Consider the following 15,304-nt stretch of genomic DNA (forward strand, 5'->3'; position numbering starts at 1 on the left):
ATAATTTCTTAATGTTGAATGTTTTATGCAGGCAACGAGGCACCAAAATCTTGGCAATGTACATTTAGTTTCAAATAGCTGCTCGCTCTCTCTGCATAGCGGTGTTTGGAAAGCAAATGTTTGGTTAATACGTGGTTAAGCACTTCTGCAATACAGAGTGTGTTCTTCATTGCAAGGTATCTTTCCTGAAAAAGCAAAGTGTACTTTTGGGTTTTGAATCTGTGCAGACATAGTTTGTAAGCAGTGATTTAGATTTTGCAAATACTTCAGGAGCCCTTTGAACTTGTATGTTGGGTAGGTCAGTGCATGCTAAATGTTTTTATAAGTAGTTTTCTATGCATTTTTGCTTCCCTCTTCCTCCCACGCATTTACTTTGCACAACCAATATTCTCTGAAAATGCAACTTCAGGTATTTTGGGTAAAACACATGCCATGCTCTGCATGAACTGAAAGGACCATCATATTAAGGCAGTGCAGGAGATAGAGTGAGCATACACAGCGCTGTGGATGTTAATATTTCAAAGTTTGTATTTTGTTTTTGTGATGTAATTTATTTTCTATTTGTTGATGAGCAAGGAGCGGACTAAGGGCAGACCTACCAGTGCTCAGCAGATTGTAAACTTTATCCGTGGCACAGGTTTGACCTGAATGTGGTGGCAAGGTTGCCATGTGAACCAACATAGAAAACTTGTCTTTTGAGCTAGTAGGGATAAGTATGGCACCATGAATATAAACTGTGAGCATACTATATTCACTGAAGTGCTGGCTGTGACTCAGACAGGGTCTGCAATCCTTAGATTCAGATAAGTAAAGAGGGAGTTTCCCAGGAGAGTAAATATCAGATCAGACATTTCATTCTTATTTCAAACTGAGAGAGGGTAAGGAGCCTCTTTAACTATCTTCTAGCTGCAGCCATTCCCATCACCATCTTCCAACAGCAAGGATCAGCAGGCACATCTCTAAGGCCATCTGTTAGTAGCCTTTGGTACCCTCGAAGTTTCCACTATTTTTGGATCAGAGAGGATACTAGTGATAAACAAATGGATCATTCATGGTACTGCGTAGCACCTGTGAAATACTGCCAGTCCATGTTTCCAGGGGTCCATGCTTATGATTCTTGGGTCTGTTTTACCTCCAAACTAAATGATTACAGTTGCAGATTAAGCCCATGGGAATTCAGCTGTAAGCATTTACAGAGGGCATTAATTACCCTGAAATATTAGATTCAATTAGAAATATCAGACGTTTCACAGTCACCAAACAGATGAATGGAAATTATTAGCATCTATGCATCTCTTCCTTAGTTTATCACTTGCTAACTGCTAATTACCTACCAGTATTACCTTTTTTGTTTTATTAAATTAATTAGGAAGTAAAGAGATGCTATAGAAAACCCCTGAGGGGAAAATAGGAAAGATATGTGCATATATGGAAAGATGTAGTATGCATGAATAAGATTTTTAATTACTTTCTTAAACTGCAATAAAAAATAGCCTATAAAATACTTCGTTTACTCAGTATCCAACATAAAATCAAGCATTTTACAGTTCTTTAATCTGGAAGCATTATCTTATTTATTGTCTAACATAAGCTTAACATTGTGATACCATGCTGATGCTGAAGTAATTTGAGTTCTTTTTAAGAAAGACTGGTTGTTCTTTCCCATTTTTGTTTTTTTGTAACAAAATAGTAAATACTTAAAGTTGAAGACTGTTGGTATTCATTTTATATGTGGACTATTTCGTACATTTAGCATGGGGTCTCATATGTGTGTTACTGTATATTTTAATTTTTTTAAAATTGAAAACGTTGCTGTTCTAATTCTAATAGTTCTGCTACCTTTCCAGTTTTATTCTGTAAAACTGAAATAAAGAGGAAGTTAGCTTGTCTGCCATTGTAAAGAAATGAAATCAGGCCAGGTTTGGCAGTATTAACACTTCACTGTTTACCAAAGCTTTGTACATTCAGTAGGAGTTGAATGATTTTAATTTGTGATTAACAGTTACTCTAGAAAGGCAAAAAGTGAAAATTTTGTTTTAAGAAAACAGAAATGTTGATTTCTACAGCTCCAAACAAGAATGTAATGTTTCATTATGATGACATTTGTTTTACTACCAGTAAGTGTACATGAAGTAAGACAACGGTTCTAACATGTGTGTCCACAGCTATCTCCATTCTCAATGCAGATAAAGCAGGAAATTTTGCTCAGTTTCTTGAGCAGCAGAGAAATACAGGAGTAGACCAGAGTCACACTGTCCTAGGAAAATTCTGTGTATGCACAGAAAATAGATGAACCCTTTGTAAAGTAGTAAGTTTAAAGTATTCAGCTGAAATCAGCAGGGGAACACACTGTCTGATGAGGAAACTGCTGTATTAGGAGTCTGTTGATGTGATAAAGCAGTTCCACATATTGGCAGACAGAAAAGCCAATGAAGTTCCTATTGTCCTACAAAAGTTATTTTTGTTACAGAGGAACTCTTGCAACCCTAACTGTAGTAGTCCCTCCTCTAAAAAAATTGTGTGCAATTTGATTTCTTTGGTCAAGGGAAAGTAAAAAACCCTTTCAAAGCCCTAATCCATTGTGTATGTGTGTCTGTGTGTGTATGTGTATGTGCATGCGTGTGTGTGTCCATGCTCTTCTCTTCTGCATCCTGTAAGAAAGAAGGAAAAACCAAAGCTGCCATTTACTGTAATTATACTGCAGAATATGTTTCTGGCTGAGTTATAAGCTTCAGTCACTGGTATCTATTACAACTAAAGCTGCCCTGTAGGTAAATTATTTCATTTCAGTGAATAAATTATGCTTTACCAGCTGTAGATCAAAGGCTATGACCAATTCATTGAACACCGTGAGATTCTTGCAGGGATTAAAAAAAAAAAAGCTGTTGTTGTAGGAGATCTGAATAGGTTTCCTGTTCTTCTGTTTAACTTCATAGTTTAAAAGCCTCTTTTGGGGGAAGGAGCACAATGTATAGACTGTTATCAAATGCAAAATATGACCATGTGTGAATGCGCAAATAAAGTGAGAAATGTTTGTGGAATGATGGCAGTATTTGCCATTCTTTTTTTGTGTTGCCAGAGATAACAAGTGGGAATAACTGATTTTTGTTTTAGCTTTTGCTGTGAAAAAGTGGGGAGCAAATTACTTGGGGTTGAATGAAGTAGTTTATTATTCTGCTTTACAGGAGAATATACATTTCTCTACTTTCAAGCGATCTTTTGTTTCCTTTTTAATTATCACACCGAGGTCAATTTGTTTTCTTTTTCATGGGGAAGTGGGGACAGCATACATTTGCAACTGGTTTTGCTGAATAAACTATTCATGTGCAGAATTTTTCCCCACCCCGTGGTTAGGTATCACTGTTCAGGCTCTCTGTTGCTAGCCTGAGCTGTACGTTACATCTCTCAAAACAACACACTAAATGATTTATTTTGAAAGATCAGAAGCACTTGACTTGGAAAGAAACATGAGCTGCACCAGGGGCAGGGCTCCCGCAGGGGTCTCCCCTCGGTCTAGGGAGCGGGATATGCAAAGGAATACCCAGCATGGCTCCATGGGAGTGCAATGTGAGGAAGGAGAGCCTGGTGCAACTAAGAAGTTCTGGTTCTTAAAGGCTGCCACTTTTTAATTTGTACACATGGTGAGTGATTGAATCTGAAGGACTTCAGAAGTGATGCAAAATTAATTTTTGATTTTCAATTAATTAAGAATCCAGATCTGTGTAAAGAAAAAAATCACTTAGAGAAGTGATGCCTTAAATTTTAGCTTTCATATATTTTAGATTCTGTACTGACTTTGTGTGTGACTCTGAACTTCATATAAAGTGTTAGCAAGTTCTCTTCACAGGGTAGTTAGACAAAACAATCCTTTTCCAGCCTGAGAACCAAGGACACCACTGCAGCTTTAGGTTCAAGAAGTATAAACAACAGCGAATTGAGGAGAGCAATCTGGGAGGATGGGACTTCATAACCTGAAGCTGTAATTGGATAATTGACCTCAATATGTAAATGGACCAAAACGTATAAAAGTGTCTAAATTAGTGACTGGTCATCCATCTTTGGTCCATCTTGGGTCCATCTTGGGCAAAGCCACGGCTGGGCTCTTGTACTGCTCAAGGTGTATCCTTTGAAGGCCTTTTAAAAAATGCCTACTTTATTCCTTTAACTCTGCCTAGCCTCTGTTCCAGGTCAGCCTCTTTAGGCATCACAATGATCAGGATTATTGAAAAAAGTTCATTAACATTGTTATGAAACCCATGTACACTGTTGCTGGAAAAAAGATTTATTAAACATGTACTTTTTACCTCTTTCTGCCATGGTGCAGCCTGGGCTAATCTTCAGTGACATTAGGGGCCGCCATACTGCAAAAAGAATGGGGGGCTCATGTCCAGCCTGGACTTTCTGTAATGTTAACCACAGTGGCCATGCTCTCATAGGCCAGTTGACTCTACAGCATGCTGGGACCAGTGGCAAAAGATACAAGCAAGCAGTCCAGAAAGGATTTTGCCATCTAACTCTTTTGCAAGCCTTTCAATTTCTTTTTTTTCCTTTGTTTCAGGGCAACTGAAAGCCATTAGAGAAATATTTTCAAGCTACTTAGCTGCCATACGTTGCATGACCATTCAGGGTTAAGCTGTTGAAACAAACATTAAAGCTAGCTTTCTGATCACTCACCTTATTCCCAATTTGAGCATATGTTATTTTGCAAGATACACATCAGTGGAAAAGCTGGGTCAGCAGAGCAGCAGTGATGGAAATGTTGGATTTGATCGTGGGCGTATGAGCAGACCCACACGGTTCTGACAGTGGTTATATTGTAATGACATTAGAGACTTTTTTGATACTCCAGGCCTGCATTAAATCACAGCACTTGCAGGTAACTCCTTCACAAAGTTTGTTTTAGGCTTCAAAGCTGTGAAGAAGAAAGGCCAGAGGTGAACTCTTTCTTTGCATCTGTAAAACAACCTGTTAGGTTTTCTACCAGTTCAGGCTGTGAAGACCTAGTGCACTCACCTAAGCCCAAGGAACTATACAGATGGCTCACCTGTCCTCAGAACTGATTACAAACATAAAGCCCTGTAAAAAAATTTAATTGGAGCTGCATATTGAAAATGCCTTAACTTCACATATAATATGATTATATTCTCTCATTAATAACTGAGAGTTTAATATGTGCATTCAGCAGCTTAATAAAAACTTTGTTGTGCCACTAAGCCTAAATCCAGGCTCTCCTTTTTAACAGTGAACCAAATTCAGACTCCACATCCAAATCCAAAAAGTTGTATTTGTATTGCCTAGTATAAGCAATTAAATCTGCACAATGAAACAGTGCAATCTTTTTCCTGCATAAAAAACATGCCTTACAAACCTTTCAGAGCAGAAGAAAGTCTTCTTTGGCAGGGATTGAACACATTAATTATCATTTAAATATTTGTACTTAAATACCCCAAAAGGTATTCAGGTAGTCTGTTGAATAAAATGTATTAATAGTAAACATAATAAAACATGTTAAAATATTAAACACTTTCTGGTTATTCCTCTGTGTGCCAGGGAGAAGGATTAGGGCTCACTTAAGGGTGGACATCCTCATCTTTGGTGGACCTGGATATTGTTGTCTTTGCAAGAAGTGCTGGTAAAAGGATTGTGCTTCATACAGATGAATTTTCTACATACTCAGCTGAAATCTTTCATGTTGAATTTGGAGGTTATTCCAGTATTGCTCTCAAAAAATTGATTCAGAATTAGGTTAATCAAAATGCTAAGTATCACTAAAATAAGAGTGTGCAAGCTCCCAACAAATAATCACTTATTCTGTACTTCCGGAGAGCAAAAATATCTATCTGTCTGGGGTTCCTCAATCATCTTTATGTTTCCCATATTGCAAAGGTTTGTTATTACTGATGGTTTGGGGTTTTTTCCTTGCCTTGAGCTTACTGTCTGTTCCAGTTGAAAATGCCATTAGAAGTAACAAACGTTTCTTTGTTTTTTGTTGTTTTTTTTCATCCCATACAGTGTGAAAGGAGCAGATGCTGGGAACGTGATCAGACTATTTGTACCAGATATTGGGATGTTCATTGCTAGCCTGACAATATGGCTCATCTGCCGCAACGTGTTCCAGAAGCCGGTAACCGAGGACGCAGCGCAGTGCAACATGCAGTTTGAAAATGAGGAGATGGTATCAAATGCACATTTTTATCTGTATGGCTTTTAGTGTGCTTTGACTTTCCTGTGTTCTGAAGTGGTTTCATGAGCGCTGGCGATGTTAAGTATTAAACTTTCTTTCAGGAAATGAAATGATTGGTTTTAAAGTGGAAAAATCTAAAGTTGTTATGTTGAGAAAACAAAGCAGAATATGAAAAGTGGTAGATATGCTACAGGATTTTTCAAACAATGTTGGGTTAAGAAACAATCATGACAGTCCATCACAAGTTGTTCTTCACCAGAGCTGCTGGTTAAATCTGAAAAGGTTGTTCTGCTACATACAGCTCTCAGTTACTTAGATAGCATTCCTATTTCCAAATTCTTATCCATGCAGCATCTGAGTGATTATCAGAAATTACTCTTAAAGAATTTAAGAGAGACTGTGCATTAAGTTCATGGAAGGAGTTATCTAAAACTTTGGTCATACTGAGGGATATTGAGAATGATTTGGGGGAATGGCTTAGCTGGAGTTGTTGATGTATTTTCTGTGTCTTTTACTAGTGGGAAGATGAGTAGCAGAGATCCAAATGCTGAAAAATCCACAGAAAGAGGGAAACAATTTTGTCATATAAAAAGACGCAATGGGAATTCAGGCCAGGGTGCAGAGAAATTCCTACTACTAATCTTAACATGTTTTTTATCAGACTGTCTAGCATGGCTTGAGGCTCATTTTCTGTCTTCTTTTACGTATGGGTGGAATGTTTTTTCTGTACTCTCAAAACACCATTTTTAGGGGAGACAATTTTAACTTGCTCGTTTCAAATAGAAATTGAACTTTGAAGTGAGTGAAATATTTAGGGGGATCAGTTGCCCATTTTGGTGCCACGATGTAGAGTAAAAAGAGGCCTCTCTGCATGTTGCCAGGTTGTCTGGATTGTGGCAGTGCCAGAAGCTGGTCAAGTTTCTAGCACATGAGAGATCAATATCAGGACTGTGCTTTATACTCAGTTGCAGTTGGAATTCTTATGGGCTCTCCTGGCAGCTGAGGATTGCCTGAAGGTTACAGCTTTTTAACTGCACATTGAGGATATGTAGGGTTTGGTTTGATGTGCGTTTGCAAAGCTTTGTGTCTCCTGGAACATGGTTTTATCAGCTTTAAATCTGCTTTATCGTTGAAGCTGTGCAAAATGGATTTTGCAGCAGGCTAGAACCCTGGGCTATACCCAGAAAAGGAAAGAAGTGTGTCTTATTAGTATGGTTTGTGTTCAGCTCTCCTCTTAAATGAGTTTTATTTTACCAAAGTGAGCTCCAACAGACTTCTTTGGTGCTCTTGATCTTCTGAAGAGAAAGTATTCACAAGCACAAAATAGGAGTAATCTGGTGGCAGAAACTCAGAAGAAAGATAGGCATAGTTTGGTTCCTCTGAAACCAGATGATGAAGTTTAGATATTCACTTTTTCTTTGGTTCAGAGGTGAGCCTAAGCCTGGGGTCTGGGTCAAAGGGAGGTCAGTGTCCTGGGGAGGATGGGTGCTGGCTTTCAGGCTGGGTTCAATAGCCATTTCCCTCCAGTGCAAGGGAAAAACTGAGCTAAAAACCCTAACTGCATAGCATAGAGTGTAGCTTTATATCGGGCTGGTCCTGGGCTGGCTACCTCAATGCCAAGGCAACAGTATTCCATAAGGGAAGAAGGAGGGAGAGAAGAAAACTCTGACTGCAGAGAAACATGAATACTGGGCAAATAGAAATATGTGTAAATATGTTTTTCTTCTTCACATCAAAACCCAGTGAATATTATTTATGTTCTGTAAACTGCGTGTATTGCAGAATATTTAGTGAACACAGCAGCTGTGTTTAGATTTAGTGACACCCAAAGCTCTATCACAGGCATTTTTTTTTTTAAATGGATTAAATGGATAATATTTTCTGTTATGTGAGGGGATCCCAAATACTTTAAGGAATTCTTCCCTTCACAGCCAAAATGATGAATTTGCACCAGAGTAATCTGGTAGCTTTTTAAACATTGAGTGAAATGGAGAGTGGAAAATCAAATGCCTATTCAACATGTTTTTCCGAACTTCAGTTTTCTCTTTCTAGGTGTCTGCTCATAACCTCCTGGAATCATTTCTGCTAGTTAGGAGAAGGAGGCAGAAGCAGCTGAATCTGCAAGGAATATGTATTTGGCAGGACTGACTGAAAGGAACCTAATGCATATGCAGATCAGGCCACTGAGTGTCTGAATTTGGGAGAATGTTGGCATAGTCTAAAATCAGTCCAAACTCTGTGGGTTTCACATAATTTTCAATTCTCTCTTGGTAGAGTACACTGGAAAAGGGAAGACTTAGTAAGTGACCAGTCCTTTGAAATCTGCATGAGCTGACTGATGCCTGTAGTTCTGTGTTGGTGCAGCTCGTTACTGAGGCTGTAACTCCACTGAATTAGAAAACACAAACTGAGTTGCAACAGCAACTGTCCTACAAAAAGACACTTCAGAAAAAATGCTGAGCTTGGTATTTTACCTCCAAGGGAAATAGTCCTGGGTTTGTTAGACCAGTCCTGTAGGTAATTCTAGAGTAGGTGAGCTGCTGCTGCTGGTTCCTGCCACCAGCCTTCAGAAATTTGTGGTAGGACATTTTGTTGAGATTGCATCAGCTGATTTAAACAGCCTTAGCAGAGCCTTTAGAGAGGTAACTTTTGAGGTTGATAGATGCCTAGCCACAGATGGTTCTATAAATCAAGTACTTCCAAGCCAAAGCAGTGTCTTGCAGCTATACCTCCTTGCATTAAATTATTTACATTGAATGATTCCCAGATCTCTTTGCTTTGTAGGAGAGTGAAATACTATCAAAGTAGGCTTAATTAAAAAAGAAAGGTTAATCTATTTTCTCCTTCCAGCATTTCTGCATAGGAAAACCTGTTAAATAATTGGTTTAATACTGCTTTAACTAACCTTTTCAAAGGACTGTGTGAGCCCAACACATTTCAGTTGATATATGGGCATGTTGTAAAAATGCCACCAGTTGAGCAGCTGTTATTTTGGCATGGCAGTAGCCTCGAGAAACCAGCCATGATAGATCAGATTGCTTTTGGATTGAGATGCAATTCTAAACAAGAAAATGTATCAGAATCCAAATAAAGAACAACAAGGATTTGTTGAAAAATGGATGTCGTTCTCCATTACACTGCATCCAACTTTAAGGGAAACAGATCTCCATCAGAAAAGTTTACTCTACAGAACAGAACTGAGGGAGGAGGCTCTAAGGCAGTGAGATTCTCAATTATTTGTAAGTAACGTTATCCCAGGAATAAGCAGAGTGTGGTTTTAATTAACAGTGAGTCATGGAGTAGGAAGGTCTGCCAGATACCAGGCTGCAGTCCAACTCATTACCACCCCTAAATGGTTGCACACTTGGAGCAAACGTGTCTGCAGGCCCTTTTTATTAGGGCCCAGAAAATTTAAAGCAGGTGAATTCAGCTGGAGACAGGCCCGGGTTGCAAATGCTGAAAAGCACAATGCCAGTCACAAGGTGTGAAAGGTGGAAGAAAATAAGAAACAACAGTTAACTCCTAGCTGCAGCTGAAAGCACGACATTTTTGATTTGGAGCAGATGGTGGTTTATGTGCCAAAATGCAAGTACAGTATATACAGTCTGATAGGTATTAGAAAGGAAGTAGCCTTTTCTTGAGACTGTGGATGAATTCTTGATGTTTTAAGTGACAGTGACAGGAAGGAAAACCCTTCCACAATTGCACAACTTCAACTTTAGAAGAGGTGTTGATCTTAGCTGATAAAAACCTGTTGTAGTCTTCAATGCAGCTTGCTCGTACAGCACTTGCTGCCTTGCCCATGGAAGCTCATTTCTCATCCATGATGTCCTAGAAAGCAAATAAGACCATTAGGTCCTTACTTTGTCTCATAAGCAAGGTTGATCCCAAAGCTACCACCCATCCTCTTTTCTGCAGCAGTCAGAGATTTGTTTGGGATCTCAAAAGAGAAAAAAAATGAAGAAAAAAATAAGGAAATAGAGGATCTTTTTTTTTTTTAGTAAACTAAAGTTTGAGATGAATGTGAGGAGAGCTTGGCCTGGAGTCAAAACACTGGGGTGGAGTCAGGAGGACCATCATGGTTCTCACTTTGGCCATGAACTTGGTTTGTGTCCTCAAGTCTATTACTTCATCTGTCTCTCGACTCCTATGTCCCTGGGCACACAGAAGAACTAAAAATGATTCTTTCCCCAGCTTTGTCCATCTAAACAGTGACAGGCTGTTTGTCTTCCACATGCCTTGAGCATGTAGTGCATTGAGAGCTCTCACTTGCTCCAGGTCCCCTAGTGTAACTGCAATACATTCCATACAGGACAGAGCAGACAGGCTCTGAGAACTGCCCATGTCCCATGCCTTGTCCAAGGACTTTTTAGCCTAGGAATTACACTTTTAGACCAGTATCCTTATCCTGAAAGTAGCTGGTACCTGCTGGATAAGGACAACAGCAAATAAGAAAATACCCTTCTGCAATGTTACAGTTTATCCTGGTCTCTTCTCATGTGAGAATGACTTTAATCCTAAAGCATGTGGTTTCAAATCCCTTTCAAAAAAGGTTGTTTATAATTATAGCTACTCTGAATAATCTTGTTAAACATATAATTACCCAGACTCTTTTAAAACCTCATTAATTTCTGGACTTCAGTGATATCATGAAGCAAGGACTTTCACAATTTAATAAGTGCTCTTTGATTTTATTTTGAGTTTCACACTATTTAATTTTATGGAAGGTCCCTTGTATAACATGTAATAAATTAGAGTGAGATTGTGTAAGGGAAATCAAATATATTTATTATCTTCTATATTTGACCTTTAAAAGCTAAGCCATCTCTGGGTTTTTTTAAATTTCTTTTGTAATTTTAATTACTTTTTTTCCTGAACAAACTATAGTTCTGCAATATTCTTTTGAGATGCAGAGATTATCAGTTCCTTAGCGTTTCAGGCAAGGTCTTACTGTTGATTTAAATTGTAATGTTACGGCATTGATTATTATGTTCAGAGATTTTAGGATTAAGCAATTCTACCAGCATATCACCTACCTGAATGTCCTGCATAAGTGAAGTGAACAGCTCTGAGAAAGGTCTGATGTCCCAGTCTTTGCAGTTGCATTTTTCTTGCCCTCAGGTGTAACCTGCCTTAAGCACTTTACAGTGGTGCCCATGACCCTGTTTACAGGGTGGGCATTTTTCTTGAAGCCTATGATGGATATATTTCTCCTTAGATGATTTATTGTTTTGTGTCTGTGTCTTAATTTAATTAGATTTTACCAGTATCAAACATTCACCTGACTTGACTAGTGGTCATTGAAATGAGATGCTTTGACCCTGATTTCTCTAAACATCTTCTTTCCATGCGCAACTCCTCTTTCAATATTTGCTATTGTGGGAGATATTATGGAAAAAGAGCTTCTTAGAGAGGGTTGGGATGTTTTGGCTTCTTTGAACTTCCTGATGATGCCTCTATTATTTTTCATCTTTTTTCTTCTTGTTTCCCATATTAAGCACAGCACGAGCTTACTCTTTCTAATTGGTTATTAATGTTTCTCTGCTTCTGACCTCTGGAGAACTGGTCAAACCCACTTGGTCTTTGTGTGCTTTGAACATGGTATAAACAGGATTTTAAACTTTTTTTTCCTGCAGTTTTAAGAGTAGATGAGGTTCCCTTATCTCTTTGCTTGTGATGTTTGTAGTGGTGAAGTTTGCCAGACCTTACACAGCTGCCTCCCTCAGTAACAATTCTAATGCATCTCATCTTAACAAGGGTCAAAAGTTTACAAGTTACATTACCTCCTTGGTTTGATGCACATGTCTTTGGATAAGTCTTAACACAAATATGTAATTATACTGCAGCAGGCTGCAGCTACATGATGTTACATAGTGCAGTGTGTTACCGAAAGCTGTCAGCCTGCTGGGCAGGAAACTTCGGTGTGCACCTGTCCTGCTCTGGGCAGAAACACGACAGGATGCAATTCTTCTTGTGGCAGCTCTTCACTGGGGTTACTCACAGCTCTCCCTTCCAAGTTTTGAGATGCAGATTTATTAACAAAGAGATTAAAATCCTGGAATACTACTGCCTTTGGACAGCCTAAGTGATGAATAACACATCAGGAGAAGGAATCGCTTGACTCACAGAATTCAGTCTGCTGTTACTGCAGGCAGCTGTATCACACAATTCCCTCCGGAAGGTAGAAAGCACCATCTTGAAAACAGGGAAATTTTCCTTCATCCCCTTTTTTCAGAAATGACCCTGTTCTGTAATTTTGCTTTTCTGGTGGTTAGAAAACATCTGATTTATATTGTATATATACTCATAGCTACCTTACAACCTTTTTAGATCTTCTACTCTTTTGCTTCAATATAATGTTTCCTTCTCTAGAATTAATTTCTCTGGTTGGGAGAAAAAACTCACATCTGTCTTTAAAGGTTGTTCTGCAAGACAGAAGACAAGTGACTTTGGATCCTCTTGAAGATTAGACATCAAATTCTCCTAGTTATTCCAGTAGTCTGAGGTTCTTCAGAGTGGTACTGGAGAAGTATCCAAGTCACTCTGGTTTGCAAATAACCACAGCACCACGTTTGGGTATTTATTTTCCTTCTCAGCAAGATGCATACTGGTACAGTAGGTGTATTTCTTGGGCCAGGAATTACTCCATATAGGTGCTGTGCACACCTGCTCTAGCTCAGTTAACTGCATTGTGCCTTGCAGTCATAACCCAACTCTTCCTATTTCTTTTTCGCTAAAAAAGAAGTGTTCAATTGTCTCAGGCCAAACCACTAAACTCTGCCTGTGAGTTTTCCTCTCTTTTACATTTGGCTTCCGTCCCTGAAAACCTTATGAAGTCGAGATGTGTTTCAATATTGGCCCAATGAGCTGTGTGCTGAAATCACTCAGTGTTTGCTCAGGTGAGATGGGTACTTTGGGAAGTGAAATAATCTCTGGTTCTCTCAGTACAATATCTATTTTATGCAGGATTTAATGAGTTGCCTTCCTGTTATCCTGATTCAGAACAGTGCTTGTCTTTATTAATTTATTTTGAATTTCCTTTGACTGGCTAAATGCTTCTGTCTTTATGTGTTTCCAGTAAATAGCTGGTCCTTTTTGTTTTTGCAATGAGTTACTCTTTCCCACAGGAGATTTTACTGTGGAGGTGTATGTATGGCATTTATTACTGCAAACACACTGAAAGTTATTTCTGATATACATCTATCTTTTTGTGTGGGCCTTGAACCCAAGCTTTAGCACACTTAAGATCTACCAGTGATCAAATTTTTCAGTAAGATCTATATGACTTAATTTATTATTTTATTTTAAGTGATTCACCTGAGTAATCTAAATTATTAAAATAAACTCTTTACATTCCAAGATGCATCTATCTCATTAATGTCACACCTTCCAAAATGTTCTCTGCAATCCCATGCTTGATTAGTTCATCTCATTTAGCAGGGCCTTCCCCTGAAGTTACAGTTTCCTTTTTCTATCCTGCTTGCAGCCCACAGCTTCCTCTCCCTGCCCACCCCATGTTTGGGTAGCCTGGTGTTCCCCTCTGTCTTTCTGTAGATCCCATGTACCTCACACAAGATGACCTTAAAGAAGATACTTTTGCCAAGCAGCCCCATCTCTGCAGGAATCAAGTTCAATGACATGTGGGAATCGTTTATGTGGAAATGTTTGAATCTCTTCTGTGGCAGGAAAAGCAAGGACATCCACTTCTCACATGCTGATGCTTTCAGAACAGTTTCTTGCAAAATTGAAAATTCAATAAATGATTGTGTTAACATGGTTTAGTATTGACCACAGGTTGAAACTACAGTCATTTATATCACGTTAAGGGCTTGCAGTTCCTTTGATGGTAAAAGAAGTACCAGTTCAGAAATAACAGTAGCAGTTTAGTTTCTTTTCCAGCTTTTGTGCTCACAGCTGCGTCTGTCTAGGGAATATTGTGTTATTTTGATTATTTTTTCTATATTCACTTACTTATGTGCTGCTTCTAAAAGCAAGTAAGTAATTAATTCTTCCTACTGCTGTGACTATCTCACATTTGAAGATAAAGATTGGAGATCTTTTTAAGGGGGAAAGAGGGCTTTTAGAGCAAACTTACTAGTAGGAACTCAGTCCTGTTATGATAGGTTGAATGCAGTAGCTGAGTGACTATGGAGGCAATTGAACTAAGTGTGAGAGGAGAGAGCCTGCTTCTATTGTTCTGCTGGTAAAATTGAATCAAGTATGTTTTCTCAGATAATTCCTAAACCAAGCTGTTCATTACAGGGGTTTTTTGAAATGGGAAGTTCAGAAACCTGGGCCTCGTGGTTTTAACAGACTTAGATGTGTAACAAATCATGTCTGTCTTACTCAATCACAGGTATGGAATAAAAATCTCTGATTAGAGGTAAAGAAGTAGTTCTAGGTGGTGATATCTTGAGAGAATCACACTTTTATGGTGGCAGTGTCAGCAGGATGGTGTGACTGTGAGTCCCAGAGCACACAAACTAGAGGATAGCATGAAGACAATCCAGACCCATTGAGAGAATCTGGTGCAGCTATCAGCAGCAGGGGTTAGAAGTCTGTGCTGAGGTCTGGAATGCCATAGCTAGAAAAGTGTAACATTCCCACTCTTCTCTATTTCCTGGTACTGGCTGGGGGTGTCAAAATACTGAAAAGAGGCTATTTGTACTACATTTATGAGCCAAGTACAATGAAGAAGCACCTGAACCCCCACAGGAACTTACTCTTGTGAGCTTAGCAGTGTATGCTTGAGAGGTCCCAATAATTAATGCAATGTATTCAGCGGGATGGGAGTTAGGAGACTTCCATCCCCTTAGGTGTAATAATTCTGGCTAATTAAATTTTCTTGCTGTCAGTATTTGAGTTTTTTGAGGTTTATTTGTGTCCACTCTAGAATTGAAAAGTCAATAAATGAGCAAATTTGTGTTTACAGACACAATACTATTAAAAGTAGGTACAAAGCAAGAAGTGCACAGAGGCAAAAATGGGGTTTAGGTTAGAGTTAAGGCTTCCTGTTAGTAAATACATCTCTGGGACTAGAGGATATCTCTGTGCAGTAGTGTTTATACTGTACCAGATGAAACATTTAAAAGTTGGATGTTAAAAAAGCAGCCCCCAAAG

The 15,304-nt window shown here is 38.8% G+C and overlaps 1 protein-coding gene across 3 annotated transcripts in view; it reads left to right on the top strand.

Annotated features, from left to right (window-relative positions):
- PIEZO2 (piezo type mechanosensitive ion channel component 2) overlaps positions 1-15,304 on the top strand; it is a 287,559-nt gene that overhangs the window by 149,657 nt on the left and 122,598 nt on the right. For all 3 annotated transcript variants that reach the window (XM_059857974.1, XM_059857981.1, XM_059857989.1), the window contains exon 5: positions 6,013-6,175. In XM_059857974.1, the coding sequence (XP_059713957.1) occupies positions 6,013-6,175 (163 nt within the window). The remainder of the gene's footprint in view (positions 1-6,012; positions 6,176-15,304) is intronic.

Source organism: Haemorhous mexicanus, chromosome 1, assembly GCF_027477595.1.
Source record: "Haemorhous mexicanus isolate bHaeMex1 chromosome 1, bHaeMex1.pri, whole genome shotgun sequence".
Classification (NCBI taxonomy): Eukaryota; Metazoa; Chordata; class Aves; order Passeriformes; family Fringillidae; genus Haemorhous; species Haemorhous mexicanus.